Source organism: Myotis lucifugus, unplaced genomic scaffold (assembly GCF_000147115.1).
Source record: "Myotis lucifugus unplaced genomic scaffold, Myoluc2.0 scaffold_139, whole genome shotgun sequence".
Lineage (NCBI taxonomy): Eukaryota > Metazoa > Chordata > Mammalia > Chiroptera > Vespertilionidae > Myotis > Myotis lucifugus.
Window position 1 is genome coordinate 1,683,245 of NW_005871187.1, and position 16,705 is coordinate 1,699,949.

Here is a 16,705-nt window from a genome sequence, read left to right on the forward strand (position 1 = left end):
TGTCAAACTTGTATACATATATGCATAACCCATGGATACAGATAATAGGGTGGTGAAGGCCTGGGGGGTGGCCGGGGCGGGCTGGGAGAGGTCAATGGGGGAAAAGGGGGTTTTGTGTAATACTTTCAACAACAAAGAATTTTAAAAAAAGAGAGAATACAAAACACGTTAGAAGTTTTAAAACAAGAAAGAAATGGAAGTAAAACAAACAAAAAACCCCTTGCTTTTCTAATAAACGTGTACACAATTTTTAAAAATTGAAAAGCCACAAAGGTTTCTCTCACTTTGGTGACCTTGGTGACTTAAAAAGAGTGGCCAGGATTTTCCTTTACCATGGCCATGGCATGCTGATAAGCAGCTGAATTAAAGGCCGGGGCCCTGAGGCGCCCTCTCACAACCTGGTAGTGGTTTGTTACTGTGCTGTTGCTTGGCCAGTAGCCCAGGAGGGGCTGCCAGTGGCTGGACCAGGCCCAAATCTGCATCTTTTCCCAGGTGGCCTCTGGGGAGGTATGCCTTTGCCCCTGGAACCTTCTCATCTTCTGCCCTGTGTGCTGTTTACTGAACTGCTGGCCCAGCAAAGATTCGTAGGAGAAATTGACCAGTGCCCATTCCCCGCAAAAGTAAATTGGCCACTGAATGTCTCACATGGCTAGTGAACAATATGGAACGTAGTGTACTTTTTTAAAGATCGTTTAGTCTGGCCTTATTTTAACAGATTAGAAAATCAAGATGGTAGAAAGTAAGTGACTCGCCCAGCTAATCTGTGGTACAGCTCATGGCAGGTAAATGTTGATCCTTGACACATACTCAAATACATCAGTTGAAACTTATTGTGCTTGGGCATTCATTAGAGTCTAATAATTCAAATGGAGAGACATAAAATAAAGGACAACATGCCAGAGAAAAAGAAACTTTAGGTGGCCACCATCATGAGAAGGCATTAAATGCTATAATCATGCCTAGTTTCTTCTCTAAAGGGTTCATAAGAAAAGCTATTGTCAGAAAGACAGTTTATGTGGCAGCCAGTGAGCTAATATCACATAGGCCCTGCCAAAGTTCTGTTAGTAAATCTATGACATTTTCAATAGACAAAAGAATTATTCAGACAGTAGGTAAGCATTCCCCTTAAAATTGGCTGGCATGTCAGGTATAGAAGAAAATTCTTATTTATTGAGCCAATTTTGGATCCTATCCAAAGAGTTTCAGTGTTAGTAGCAGAGTAGCAATTGGTTACCAACAAAGCAATCACATGGTATGTATGATAACAATAGCATCATAGCAATTGTATACCTGAACTTTATTATTTTGGTAGCTCTCTCGAGGTTTTCAGCCAGCTATCATTTAATATTATAAGGATCTAATACAAAGACACAAACAATACTAATCTCTTAGCAATCTGGGAAATTTTTTTCAGAGCAACGGTGTTGTATCCCGACAAACATTCTGGATATCTATCTAGTTGTGACATTACTGTGACTGTTATTTCACACCTTTTCTAAATTGAACTCCAAAGGCATGTGTATTAGAGTGCAAGTTACATTATAAATAAACTAGAGACCCAATGCACAAAATTCGTGCAAGGGGCTCAACCCTCACAGCCCTGGCTTCATCCGGAAGGAGGTCTGGAAGGTCATTCAACTATCCGGTCTAATTAGCATATTGCGCTTTTGTTATAGATATGTTGAGGTGCACTAGACAGCCATGTCACAGAATCCTTTGAATGAAACACATATATGCAATGAACCTATTAATGAACAATTTGGAATATTATACTAATAATTGGGCAGTTGACATTCAGCAGAAAGTCTTGTATGTAGGACATGGTGTCATTATGACCTTGATACATCACCTGTGCTCTAAGCTTACCTTTCAGTGCCGCACTTTTAGGTGGAAGATTGAATGTTTTTCAGTTTACCTCGTCATCGTGATAACATGTGTTCCCCTTCTTGTTGCAGAACGGCCTTGTCACCAGCTCGCCAGAAATGTTTAAATTAAAATCTTGTATCCGACGAAAGACAGATTCAATTGACAAACGATTCTGCTTTGACATAGAAGTAGTTGAAAGGTTTGCGCTTTTCTTTTTACTTTACGTTTAGTTGTTTCTGTGTTTAAATATAAATACAAAGCAGCATGCAAGTGCTTGTCTTCCAATCTCTTTTTAAAAACAGTGTGCATATTTATTTCATTTTTTTACATATTCATTTGACAAATACATATTGCACGATTCTTTAAAAAAATAATCAGACACAGAATGCTAGCAAAAAGTAACATAACTCAAAGCAGAATCTGGAAAATCAATATAAATGACAGACAACATTAGGGGAAAGTGCATGCCGGGGACTTGGGGACCCCGTCACAGTGAAGGAGCCCGACAGCATAGCCCTGGCTCCTGGGTCAGCCTGTTTGTAGGCGTCTGTGGAGCCTGGGGGCCTTGCTTCTAAGGAATAATAAGCTGGGAATGTCACAAGCTCCTTCAGCCAGTGAAAGGGAGTGTGCGCCCTGTGCCAAGCACCTACCAGGACTCTCTCAGCCACAGCATATTGGGAGAGACATAAATGTTGTGCACCCGAGTTTATAATTTAGTGGGGATATTTAGCTCTACTCCTTTCTGGTGTCAATACAAGCTGAAGAGAAACAAAATGAAAAGGGGTGTGCTTCTTGATTTTTTATCTATTCCATGGTCACGATATGTACTATAGCTTACGTGTACCATGGCTTCTAACTATCTGGTAGGGCAAGACTCCCATTCTTATGCTGCTTTAACATTGTGTTACCTATGTGGCCCTGTGTTCTCAGATGTTATGGATCTTCTTATTAAGTTTATCTTCCTCTTCAAAACACTCCCTTGGGATTTTTGACTGGAGTTAAGTTTTTTAAATAACTGATGGAGAATTAAACTCTCCTTGAAGATTTACATATTATTTTTTAGATTTATTCTTAGGTATTTTTATTACAGTTTTGGATAGAATTCTTTTCATTAGTAAAACTCTTTTTTCGAAATGGTTGAGATTACTGTCTAGAAAGGCTATTATTTTTATTTTATATGGACTGATAACCAGTGTCGTTGTTGAACTTATTGGTTTTTATAGTAGTGCAGTAGGAATTTCTTGATTTTCTATGTAGACAAACACCAACATGTTAGTGATTTCTCTCTCTCTCTTTTTTTAATTTAAGCCTTTTCTAGTTATATAACTTTGGGGCACATGGTTAAACTATGCCTTAGTGGTCTCATGTAAAATAAAATAATAATTACCCACCTCAAAGGAAACAACACAATGCCTGGCACATACTAAACAGCCAGCAAATACTGATCATTGTTATTTTATTCTTGATGTTGTTACACTGGTTCAAAGATAAAATTACCTCGATTTTTATATATGTTTTTTCTTTTCCTGTCTAATGACCTAGTTCCTGTTTACAGAAGAGATATATGCGTTTATCATAGTTTTAAGTCATTCCAGGTTTTTAAACATACAATATTTAAGTGAAATTTCCTGTTAACTAGGTTAATTCCCCTTGTTTTTGGATTTCATACCTTTTTCTCTCTTATATCAAATTCCTCTCTCCCTTCGCTCACTCTGTCTCTCTTGAAGTACATCTTATTTCAGAATGAGTTCTTGGGAGATAATTATTTTTAAATGAAGTAATTTTAATATTGTGATCATGGTGCAGATAAACCCTTTGGTTTTAGGATCTTCTTAATAATTAACTAGTTATGGTCTGAGGCTTTCCACATTGCTATGTACTCATTGTAATTATTTTTAGTGACTAGATTGTGTCACATTGGGGTCATACTCTCAGTTATCCTCATCTTGTAGAATGTTTAGGTGGTTTTGAACTTAGATGAATGTGGTTATCATCCTTTTAAGTCATTTCAGGGGAAATAATTTGGAACTTCCTCCTTCAGACAGACTTGTACTTGGAACACTAAATTATGTTGCTACCTGTGATCATTAGAATGAAAAATATCTGTGTGTGGGTGTGGTTGTATATAGTGATTTTTCTGAAAGATATGTGTAGATCAATTAATTCCTTTTTTTCCTTATCTTTTCTATTTTTTCTTTTCTCTCTTTTCTATTTCTTTTTTCTCTTTCCTGATTTTTCTTCAAATTTTACTTTTATAGCTAAGTAAGAATTTTAAAAATTGTAAATGTGTAAATACATAGCTGGAATAAATTAAAAATATAAAATATTTGTTTTTGTTAGGCATGGGATCATCACATTGCAGGCCTTTTCAGAAGCTAACCGGAAACTCTGGCTCGAAGCCATGGATGGGAAAGAACCAGTAAGAATATAACACACTTTATTTAGGTTTTGTTGTTCTAATAATTACAAAGTCTGTCTGGGAAAAAATACATCTGAAATTTTTATATATCTGTAAATATATGAAAATATTAAAATACCAAATCTGAGTAGAAACTTACTATTTTCCTGGTGTTGTCTCGCTCACTGACACACAGCACCAACTTTGTAATTTGTTTCTCAGGAGGACTTTCACGACTAAAACCCTAAAATTATTTATTAAAAATTACTTCTAATAATTAATTTGGCTTCACTGATTAGTTTATTCTATTTGGTTAATAATTATTGAATTCCCAGTCTTTGCACGGTCTTCGTAATCGGCATGATAAACAAGATGCAGGGTAAGAGCTAACCCTATAGTCTTATTTGGTAAAACTGCCTGTGAGTTGACATTTTCTTCTCATCCATATCCTTATTTTTCTAATAGTTATTTTGATGTTGGCATGATAACTGACAGTTATTAGGGCGTTTTATCTAAAAATAAATAAATTATTAATCACTGTCTGTTTTCTTTATAAAGAATATGGCTTTAGATGGTTAGGGGATGAGCACACAGAGCAACTATGAGGCCACATTCTGTCCCTTGAGAAGTGTCCTATAGGTGGCAGAGAACCCGTGAGCAACCTTGTCAAAGGCTGTGTCACAGCAGAGCTGCACCAAGTGTGGTCTCCAGACTGTGAGACCACCCCTCACACAGTTACCTGCGCATGAGGAGATGAGCGCAGAACTCATGATTAAGCATCTGGAAAATTTTGTACTAATTTGAAGAGGTCATTTTATATTTGTTGAACTTAACGAGAAATTTTGATTTCATATCTATTTATTATGATTATGATATTTAAATTTTACTGTAATTTACAAAAATAGCAGTCAATGGTAGATTGAAAATTAAACAAAACCATTAGATTTTTCACCACTTAACTGAGAGGCAAGATCTGACCGAGAGCAGATGTAGAAGACAGCGTGGCAGCTCAGCAAGTACACGTTAGGATTGTACGTGCTGAAAAGAACACACTAAGCAGATCATTTGAGTAAAGAGCAAGCAGGTAAAACCCATCATGAGATACTTTATCAAGAAGGGCTGTTATGCATTATGTTGGGGAATAGAATGACACTCGTAAATCAGATGGAAGGAGGTAGAACTCTATCCAGGGCAGGACAGCCAGGGATGAAAGGAATGGGAGGCAAGGTTGGTTACAGGATGGGGAGGTGGCGCTGTGGATGCAGCAGTTGTAGGACCTTGAATCAAGACACTCCTCTGTGGAGCACTGCACCAGTATCACCCTGGTAATCGTCTGTACTGCGTCATTAACTGCAAGTAACTGATGGACTCCCCTTGTTTTTTAGATTTACACCCTGCCTGCCATTATGAGCAAGAAAGAAGAAAGTAAGTTGTTTTAATAAGTATTCAAATTTTTATCACAGTTATTTTTAATCACAAAGCTATTATGTGATATTAAGAGTTAGCTCTAGAAAAATGATATTAACACATCTTTGATTGGATGGTGAATAAAATTCATTTAAAGAAGTTTCTCATGTTAAAACTACTAACAACTGATATTATAGTAACCAAAATTAAGTTTTCTTTCTTTGCTGTCTACTTAGAGGTATGTACCTTGCTCTATCCCAGAAAGAGATTTGAGGCAGTTGATAGCTTGTTTGTTTTTGTTGTTGTTTTTAATGGCAGTAGGAGGGCTTATTTATCTTATTGTCTCTGCTCCAATTTATAAGACTAAAGACTTGGATACTTTATGCTAATTTTAGGAGATTGTGCTCAAGAATGTGGAATATAAGGACATTGTCTTAGCACATGGGATATGTAGGAACACATGTTATCACTGTATTATTACTGAATCCTTAGCATCAAACCATTCTTAACAGATACACTGTATGTGTTTTCCATTCCATTCTAAATCCTCTTTCATTATCTTCCACCTCTTGCCTTCTTTTACCCTTGATTATTTTAGTATATTTTTAGGTATACTATATTACTTGACATTTAAAACTAGTTTGTATGTTTCTAAGGTTATTTGTATGTCTTTTAAAGCAATTTCAAATTTTATTTAACTCAATTGACTTTCTCTCATAATGTCTAAATTTATTTTTAAAACAGACTTAATAATCTTGGCTTTTAAATTGCTGTTAAAATACAAGTTAGAGTGGAGTAAATATAAAAACTGGGGAAGCGCTCATTTGAAAATCATAAATATTGAGTATATGAAAAAGCCTATATTTTAACTGAAGGAAATTCTTCCTAGTAATTAATTTAAAAAATCATCAAAAAAATGCATAATTTAAAATAACCTTTAATATTAAAGATTTTAAAAAATACTTTCAGGGTTTATTCTTACATTTCTTTCTCAATTGCTAAATCAAGGAAAGTGATCAGTATAGAATCTTTCATTATCCACTTGTATCTAATCACAGAAACGTTAACCAATGGATTAAGAGTTTTGTAAGTACTGAATGTTAATTCTAAACAATTACCTAAAAAGTAATTTGTTGTATGATTTGCATTTGAGTAGAGTTTGAAATGTATTTTCTAACATTGGCCTCATTATATATCCATTATAAAGACAAATGATCTACTCAGGGATGAATCTTTCTTTGAAAACAACTGAACTTGTATATGGTATTGAATAATGCTTTTGAATGGAGAAATGGTCAAATCAGAATATACTTGATACTTAATGTACCTCAGGAACTAGGGGTTCTGTCATAATTAGGAAATAAGAAAGTTATCAAATATACTCATGCTGTGATGGAGGGAGAAGGTACTTCTTCATGCCATAAAAACTTTCTCTTCTGGAAAACTGCTTTTCTATAGGCTAAGCCACCTGAAACATCACGGTACCACCATCTATAATAATAAAAGGGTAATATGCTAATTAGACTGGATGGCGTGTCCTTCCGGATGACATTCCGGATGACCTTCCGGACGAAGCCAGGGCTGAAGGGCCGAGGCAGCAGCCAGGGCTGCTGCTGTGGGGGCCGAGATGTCAGCCGGGGCTGCTGCTGCCTTGGCCTGCAGAGACCCTTGCACGAATTTCGTGCATCAGGCCTCTAGTCTATATATAAAAGCCTAAGCAACTAGCTGACCATCCAGTAGCTATGACATGCACTGACCACCAGGGGACAGCTCCTGTGTTGAGCGTCTGCCCCCTGGTGGTCAGTGCACATCATAGCAACCGGTTGTTCCGTTGTTAGGGTCAATTTGCATATTACCCTCTTATAAAGGACTAGCGGCCCAGTGCACAGTTCATGCACCGGTGGGGTCCTTCAGCCTGGCCTGCAGGGATCAGACCAAAACCGGCTCTCCAACATCCCCTGATGGGTCCCGGATTGCGAGAGGGTGCAGGCCAGGCCAAGGGACCCCATTGGTGCACGAATCTGTGCACCAGGCCCCCAGTGTGTAAATATAAGATGGTGTGTCCCGAAGTCCATATATCTATATCATTTCCTACATTCTGGCTTTCGGTATGATGTATTAGTTTCCTACCCAGTTCTCTGGGCTTAGTGTGATAGAACCCATCTCTCCTTCTTAGTGTACTCAATACAGGCCCTCAATGGGATGTGTGTTCAGCACATAATGGCTGTTATTCTTACTCTTAGTGCCAGTAGACTTTGATTGCCAAGGAGAGATTTTGATTATACAAAGGAATATTTCAATTCCCTTAGCTTTATTAATATGTAGGGCTCAAAGTTATAAATCTTAACCTTAGTTGTAAGCTTTACTTTTATTATTTTATCTTAAGCTATATTTTCTCTTTAAGTCTGTTTTTAATCAACATACAGATCTTATTCAAATTATAAATGTACTAACTTTAAAAAATAAGTTATTTTTATTTAATTTTTCCATAAACTTAATAGAATTCAAATTTGATCAATCAAGCTTCTTTAGATCAAGCTATAATTATAAAACTAATAAATTTGATTCTCTAAATGCAAGACCCTAATAAGACAAATTTGTGATTCTGGCTAATATAATCCTCCTAAACACGTGGCAACTTCTGTAATCTAGTAAATCGGCTGATAAATGCAGAGATTAATATTCTTTTACGCATTTTAAACATTCTAAATAAATCACACACAAAATTATGTAGTGATTTCAAAATGTTTTACCACATGCCATAAAGCCTACTTATTCAAAATCGCACTTGATTTTACTTGTTTTTACACATTCTTGGAGATTCAAATGTTCTCACCCAAACAAAATCACCCCCACTCAGTTGAAAAGTCAGGGCTATGGTGTGTGCCACCAATTAAAGACACTCAGACCAATGGAGCCTCCTGTAGGTGGCGACTTGGGGATTGCCAGCTTGCAAGAGCAAGGCTTTCTCAGCATCTCTCAGTCCAGGCAGCAATGAAGAACCTTTCCCTAAAGTGACCTGCCTCTCAGGCTGCCTCTTTTTCCAGGTCTTCAGAATTTACTTTCGTTTTGCATGTAATTGTGAATAGTCTACTACATCAAGGTCTAAAATTGCCTGGCCAGCGTGGTTCAGTGGTTGAGCATTAACCTATGAACCAGGAGGTCACGGTTTGATTCTTGGTCAGGGCACATGCTGGGTTGTGGGCTCAATCCCAAGTTTGGGGCCATGCAGGAGGCACGTAAAGAGAGACTCATCCCTCTAGATTCTCTCTCATCAATCATCTCTCCCTCTCCCTTCCTCTCTGAAATCAATAAAAAATATATACATATTTTTTATTTTTAAAAGACCTAATATTTATTAATGGCACTGTGAATCGTGAATCTCTTGCTCAGTCTGCAATTTTACTCCTTTTCTCTTCTATCATGTGTCTTATAGTGGATACTATTTTTCTATTGATGTATTCTAGGATTTCTAGTGATGACTCATAGGACAGTATTCCAGATTCAAGAACATGGTCCTGTTAAATTAAGAACAGCAGTCTGTTTTCTTCCTAGCAACACATCCAGAACATCCAGAATTTTACTTGTTTCAGTTCAAAATTAGGTTCCAGGATGGTGAGGATCTCAGACTTCTTTCTCTCTTTTTTTTTTTTTTAATCCTTACCCGAGGATATTTTTCCATTTATTTTTAGAGAGAGTGGAAGAGAGAGGGAAAGACAGAGAGAACTATTGATGTGAGAGAAACACATCAATTGGTTGCCTCCTCACATGCCCTGATCAGGGCCCGGGCTGAGGAAGAGCCTGCAACCTCACCTAGGTACGTGCCCTTGACCAGAATTAAACCTGGGACCCTTCGGTCTACAGGCCGATGCTCAGTCCACTGAACCAAACCGGCTAGGACTCAGACCTCTTTCTAAGTCTTGAATAAATCATGGGAGGTCATCATGTTATGAGTTCAGAGCAGCTTATATCTTTATGTTCGCCCTGTTTATTTCGATCTCCATTTCCCCTTTTCACATTTGACCCCTCAGAAATGGCTTTATGTCAATTTCAGTATGTAATTTCTCTCACAATTGGTATTTGAAACCAGATTAGCTTTGATTCATTTTCCACCTTGAGAAGTACTTTTATGTAGTCTTGTCATTCAGATGGATTCTATTTATCTTAAAATAATCTTGTTTGTCCTTTGAAAACTCAGTTTGGTATGGAATGTGTGTTTTGAACTGCTGGAGATAATTATGAAGCTTAGAATGGCAAAATAGAAAACTCGGGTAAAAATTTGTTTTTAAAGTCAACCATTAAAAGTTGTCATAATGTCTGGGCTGACAACCCCAAAAGCAACAGGTTAAGAACTATTTCATATCCTAAAATAGAGACATACTGTGAATATACAGAGAGCATATACCATGAAATGAATAATAAAACTAAAATTCTAGAGGGATGAGTCTCTCTCTTTACAAGCCTAACATGGAAAGTCTCTCTACTCTGTGGTTACTCTTCACTTACTGTTTTCAGAGTAAAGATGCCATAAATAAAGCTAGCATAATTTAACAGAGAAGGAGAGTTTGACTCATCTTAATGAGAAATGCATGAAGTACAAAACATAACATTAGTCAGTTATAGGATGTTGAATCCACAAGCACTTTCCTGGTTGTGAAATATGTCACCGTATCCTTTTCTTGGAATTATAAGACTGAGAATTGATTCATCTTGAGAATAGTAATGCCTGTCATCAATATTAAACAGGTGATACTCAGTTAAGGTGAGAACTAAACAGTTCCTGAAGCCATGCCAGTGGGGATATTTTGTTAAAGGACAGCTCACCATTAGTTCTTCACTGTTCTGCATTTGAACCCACCTTTCAAAGAAACACATAATCATTGTTGACACACCTTTCTGTCCCAAGACTTCCATCCTGGGACTAATTATTAGCAGGGACAGAGGCAGTTGTCTTTTTTTGTAGGCTTTCTCTCTCTGGCATTCTCTGTTGGTGCCCTGAACCATGTTCCCACTCGAACATAAGTTTTGTGTGATGGCGTTTTAGCTGGTCCTTCTACCATAGGTTTGGAGAAGGTGGGAATTGTGAAAGAAAAGATTCGTTCTCATGCAGTTCAGTTCAACAGCATTCCATTGTGTACCTACTTTATTCCAGTCATTGTGAACAGGTAAAAGGAAGTCCTTTCAAATGAAGTTTCTGCTAATAAAAGTCATAATAAAAGTGTAATGACAGTCAACTAGCATTCAGTCCTCATGCACAAAACCAAAGGGATTGGGCCAGAAGACACTTGCAAAAGTTCCCAGTAGCTCTAAGTTTCTGCCACTATGTGTTTCAGTGACTTCCCGTGAGTACCCAGGAAGTGTGTCTCAGCAATAAACAGAAAGATTAAGCTCATTCTACGTGTCCTAGGCGATTGACATCCAGTCACAAATACTTTTGAGCTTCATGCTGCTGTGTAGTTTACTCTGGAAATTCTCAGATGTCTCTTGGTTATAGCCTCCTCCTTCACCACATCCTCCACCAGGCCCTTGAGCAAATGCAGTTTTGTTTCTATCACTGAGACCAGGAAGAGGGTCAGATCCAAAGTGCTCCTCCTGAGCAGAGTCAGGAAGAGGGAACAGCCTGGGCCAAGGCTGTGGAGAGCTACCTGCTCGCCCTTTAGGGAGAAGAGAAAGGGTTCTTCGCTTATCACAAACACCAGTAAATGCACTCATTTCTCTTTTCTGTTTCTTTCAAGCCCCATGTAGTATGGTTGTCTGTGATAAGGGGCCCTTTAATCTGAAATGACAGATTAGAAAAGTGAATTAGAAACTAAAGACAAGTGTTGCTTTGTTTTGTCAACCCTGAGAATGTACTGTGAGGCCAAGTAGATTACATCTGTAAGGACATTCTGGGTTTTTAATTACTGGGAAATGGAAGGTACAAGGACTTTTGCTTTGTTAGTTGTATGGAAGACTATTCTTTTTTTCCCCCCTCATGGTTGTGTGAATTCTGTTGAAATTAATAGCTTTTATGCTGCCAAGCTGCCTATAGAAACTTTATTTGTTTTCAATAAAAGCTTTAGCCCTGAATAGTTTCCAGAGGGGAGGAAACACACACACACAATGCTTACACTTAACTTTCGATTGAATAAATAACATTTTTTTTTAAGTTAGCCTGTCTTCTGCTTCTACCTCTGAAGGCCAAGTATCATCATTGTTATAGGATTTCAGCTCCAGGAATTTGGGGGTAGTTGCATTGTGCATTTTCCTCTGGTCCTCTCTGGGACAGGGAGATACAAGGCTGGGGCGGTGGCCCTGTGAGGAGGTAATAAAAGTAGCTCCCATTAGCTGAAAAGCTCTAATGCTTCTGGAAGCCTCAGAGAGGGTACTTGAGCAAGCCAGCCACTACCAAGCTATCAATCAGGAAGCATATTTGGCTGTCTGCTCTGGTCAGCATTGAGCTCTGATTCAGCAATCCGTACTCAACCTTCCTCTACTGTTGCAGCTGGAATCCCCTGTCCTCCACTAAACAAGAATTACGGTAAATTATAATATATTGTCCTCCACTAAATGAGAATTATGGTAAATTGTAACTGTCATGGTGTGAGGTGTGATTTGATTTATTAAGAACACTTTCCATTGGCATTTCATTGGAACACTAAGGAGTTCCTAGTTTTTTTCTTTTTTGAGCTCTGGAGAACGGATTTGTGTTGAATTCTCGTTAGCACTGACATTAAGTCTACTAACCCCTTCATGGCTGTGGAAGGTTGCTTGTTTTCCTTCATGCAATTTGTGTTTGCCCCTGACGTCCCCCTGACTACTCCGTGTGACTGGCTTTCTATCAGCCATTGGGAGACAGTGTGCCGTAGCCTGTTTATGCCGGGTTACCCTCTTCTCGACCCTCAGCAGAAAGTTCTGGGTGCTTGCGTGAAGGCGCTGGTGAGTAGTAGTTGGCAAGGCAGCCGTGAATGGGCAGTGCCACTGCTGCCCTTTGCTGCGTTGTTACACGCATTGACAAGGCAGTAGCCGAGGAAAAAATGGATGTAGTATTCCAGTCAAGCAAGGACGTTAACTGTGGCATTGCCTTTATTTACTTAGTCCTTTTTGTCATAGCAAACTGTGTAAGTTATCCATTATTAAGTCAGACTGGCCAGCTTCTGCTGTGGTAACAGATGATCCTCAGATCTCAGAGGCTTACCAAAGTGAGCTTCATTGCTGCGGGTCCATCCCGGTCAGCCATGGCTCCAACCTGGTACAGTGTCCACACAGGAACCCATGCTCATGGAGTGGCCTCTCCCAGTATCATTGTTGATTTCGTGCCAGAGGGAAAAGAACCTGGCAGGCTACATACTGGTTCTCAGGTTCTGCTGCATAATGACATGTGTCACCCCCATTCATATTTCATTAGCTAGCGCATATCCCAGGGGCAAGCTGACTTTGAGGGAGCTGAATAATGTGATCTTCCTGTAGGAAGGGGCAACATATATGGGTGGACAGTGATTCCAGATGACTTCAGTCTATTCAGTTCCAGTGAAGAGGATGTGTTTGTTCATTGTGATTTGTTGAGTGTAATGAGAATGTAGGGACATTTCTTAATATACAACTTATTTTTTCAGTGGCCAGCTAGATTCACGGGCCCGAATGGGTTATGCCTGATTGTGTTTGTTTAAAGAAACAACCCTAGCCAGTTTGGCTCAGTGGGTACAGTGTTGGCCTGTGGACTGAAGGGTCCCGGGTTTGATTCTGGTCCGGGGCACATGCCCAGGTTGTGGGTTCCATCCCCAGTAGGTGACTTGCAGGAGACAGCAGATCCATGGTTCTCTCTCATCATTGATGGTTCTATCTCTCTTTCCCTCTCCCTTCCTCTCTGAAATCAATAAAAATATATTTTAAAAAAAGAAACAGATCATTACTCTAGCCCCAAATACTTTAGAATAAGTAATATGTATGCCTCTTTGAAAAATAACACTCCTGGCAGACAATTCCTCAAGCCCCAGTGACTGCGGCTGTGCCCAGAAAATACCTTGTTCATGTATTTTACACATGTAGGTTTTTATATTCTCCCATAGCCAATAATGATGGTTATGGTGATAGCCAATACTTCTGTAGCACTTACTGTATTCCAGGCACTGTTCTTTTTATGACTTGTGCAGATATTACTGTATTCCATCTGTGAATAGCCCTCTGGAGACTTACTGCTATTATCCTTACTGTATAGAAGAGGAAACTGAGGCACAGAGCTATTAAAACTATGCGTAGTAACAACTGATAAGTGGGAGAGTAACCACTGTCCCTTTCATCCGGTTATAACTAATGACTGACATCTTTCATCATTTCTTGTTTTCATTCATATGTGGTGATGTGTGGACAGGTGCACGTGGAGAAGGAAACTATCATTTAATTAGGTTAGGAGCTCTTCAGGGCTTCCTATGGTTTTATCTTTATCGTACTACAAACATTTAACATGTAATCTTATTTCTCTCAATTTATAAATGAAAGAACTAGAGTCCATAAAAGTTCGTAGGCACATTCCCATTCATACAGTGAAGTAGAACTGAGATCCAACCCAGGCTTCCCTGGCTCCAAACAAAGCTGGGTGCCATCTCTACACAATGGAACCTCCCTATACTCTTTTAGGCAGTAGCAAAGGACATTCAAAATAAACAACAACAAAAACATTGAAGGGTCTTCTTTCAGAAGGAGAAGGAGAAAAAGATAAAAAATGTGAACAATAAAATGACAATACATATCCAACAACAATGGAATCTAAAAATCAAAATAAACAAAGAATCTAATGAACAAAATAAACTGATGAATAAATTAGAACCAGGGGCATGGAAACATGGAACAGACTGATGAATCTCAGAGGGAAGAGGGGAGAAGGGGACAGGAAGAGATTAACCAAAGAACGAATATGCATATATGCATTACCCATGGACACAAACAATAGGGTGGTGAAGGCCTGGAGCAGGATAGGATCTGGGTGAAGGAGGGCAATGTGTGGGAGGGAAGGGGGGCAAGAGGGACAGCTGTAATACTCTCAACAATAAAGATTTTAAAAAAAAAAAAGCACAGAAAAGAAACAAAAGAAATGCATGGTTATCTTTGCCAGCATACGATATTCTTCCACATCTCTAAATTGATTGATAGCGTTTTGTTTACTGAAGTGAATAGAACTAAAGACAAGACCCATGGACACATCACGACAGCGGTATCATGGGATGACCTGGCAGGCAGACTCCATGTCTGTAAGATTGTATTTTCATAATGAGCCTGTCAGATCTGTGTGTTAGCACAGACTGGGGGTATTGCTGCCAAACAGCCCAGTATACCTTCAGGATGTAGCCTGGTTATTGCTTATTTTTCTCAAAATGGATACTTAAATTCTGTTTTTATCTATCACAATTATCTTCACTCATTTTGCCACAGGCAAGTTTTATTGAAACTTTTAAAAAATGCTTTTCTCTTTTAAATTTATTTTATTGGAAAGTTGAACAATGTGACCTCAAGAAGCAAACATAAATGTCAGGAACTTGCAGTTTTAATTGGTACAAAAATGCTAGTGCATTTTTTTTTCCTAAAATTGCATTTTGGGGGCTCAGTGTTTATTGTTTAAAATGAAAATTAGTAATTGATTCCTCATTTCTTTATTTGTTTTATACTAGAGGCCCAGTGCACGAAATTCATGCACTGGGACGGGTGGGGGGGGGGGTTGTCCCTCAGCCCAGCCTGCACCCTGTCCATTCTGGGACCCCTCAGGATTGTCCGACTGCTCAACATAGATTTAGGTCCCTGTGGGATTGGGCCTAAACTGACATTCGGACATCCCTCTCACAATCCGGACTGCTGGCTCCCAACCACTCGCCTGCCTGTCTGCCTGATTCCCCCTAACTGCTTCTGCCTGCCAGCCTGATCACCCCCTAACCACTCCCCTGCCAGCCTGATCGATACCTAACTGCTCCCCTGCCGGCCCGATTGCCCCCAACTGCCCTGCCCTGCTTTCCTGGTCATCCCCAACTGCCTTCCCCTGCAGACCTGGCCACCCCCAAGTTCCCTCCCCTGTTGGCCTTGTTGCCCCTAACTGCCATCCCCTGCTGGCCATCTTGTGGTGGCCATCTTTGACCACATGGGGGCAGCCATCTTGTGTGAGGGTGTGACAGTCAATTTGCATATTACCTATTTAATATATAGGATTGGTTCCTCACCTCTCCATTCACTTGTTTTCCTATGTCCAAAAACTACTTTAAAAATTTCGGAATGTATCATGTATAAAATGCTTCACTTAGCGTTTTGGATTATTGGAAACAAGCAATCACTGTGTGGTGTCCTAAGGAGCTACCCTCATGTGGGAGTCAACTCTAATAGATGCTTATTTCATGGCCATTCATTCTTGTGTGTTGAGTTCACCCAAAGCATTCACTGATTTCTATTCACTTGACTTAGGCACTGGGGACACATACATAAATGAGCCAGTTGCTATTGGTGACAGCATGTATTTTAGTTTGGGCATTTTTACATTTTTTAATCTATTGATTTTTTTAATTTCTAAGGAAGTAATTTTATTTTTTTAAGTATTAGATAGTTCCAAAGCCCAGTGAATAAAAATGATCATTTCTATCTTTGTCCTCTTCTTTTTTTTTTTTTTAAATATATTTTATTGATTTTCCACAGAGAGGAAGAGAGAGAGACCGAGAGCCAGAAACATTGATGAGAGAGAAACATCGATCAGCTGCCTCCTGCACATCTCCCACTGGGGACGTGCCCGCAACCCAGGCACATGCCCTTGACCGGAATCGAACCCGGGACCCTTCAGTCCACAGGCCGACGCTCCATCCACCGAGCCAAACTGGCCTCGGCTGTCCTCTTCTTTTTAACTTGCAGTTTGCATGTAAAAAAAGTTGAGTTCTTTCCTAGGAAAAAAAACACCCTCATATTATTATATTTTAAGAAATTGGGTCAGATCATATGGTACTTATCTTTCTCTGACTGGCTTAATTCATTTAGTACAATGTTCTCCAGGCCCATCCATGCTGTTGCAAAGGGTAACAAACTGAA

General features: G+C 39.1%; 1 protein-coding gene across 7 annotated transcripts in view; it reads left to right on the forward strand.

Annotated features, from left to right (window-relative positions):
• The window catches only part of ARHGAP42 (Rho GTPase activating protein 42), a 248,584-nt gene that overhangs the window by 202,451 nt on the left and 29,428 nt on the right, over positions 1 to 16,705 (forward strand). For all 7 annotated transcript variants that reach the window (XM_023758838.1, XM_006094660.3, XM_023758836.1 and 4 more), the window contains 3 exons: positions 1,956 to 2,065; positions 4,207 to 4,285; positions 5,650 to 5,689. In XM_023758838.1, coding sequence (XP_023614606.1) covers positions 1,956 to 2,065; positions 4,207 to 4,285; positions 5,650 to 5,689 — 229 coding nt within the window. The remainder of the gene's footprint in view (positions 1 to 1,955; positions 2,066 to 4,206; positions 4,286 to 5,649; positions 5,690 to 16,705) is intronic.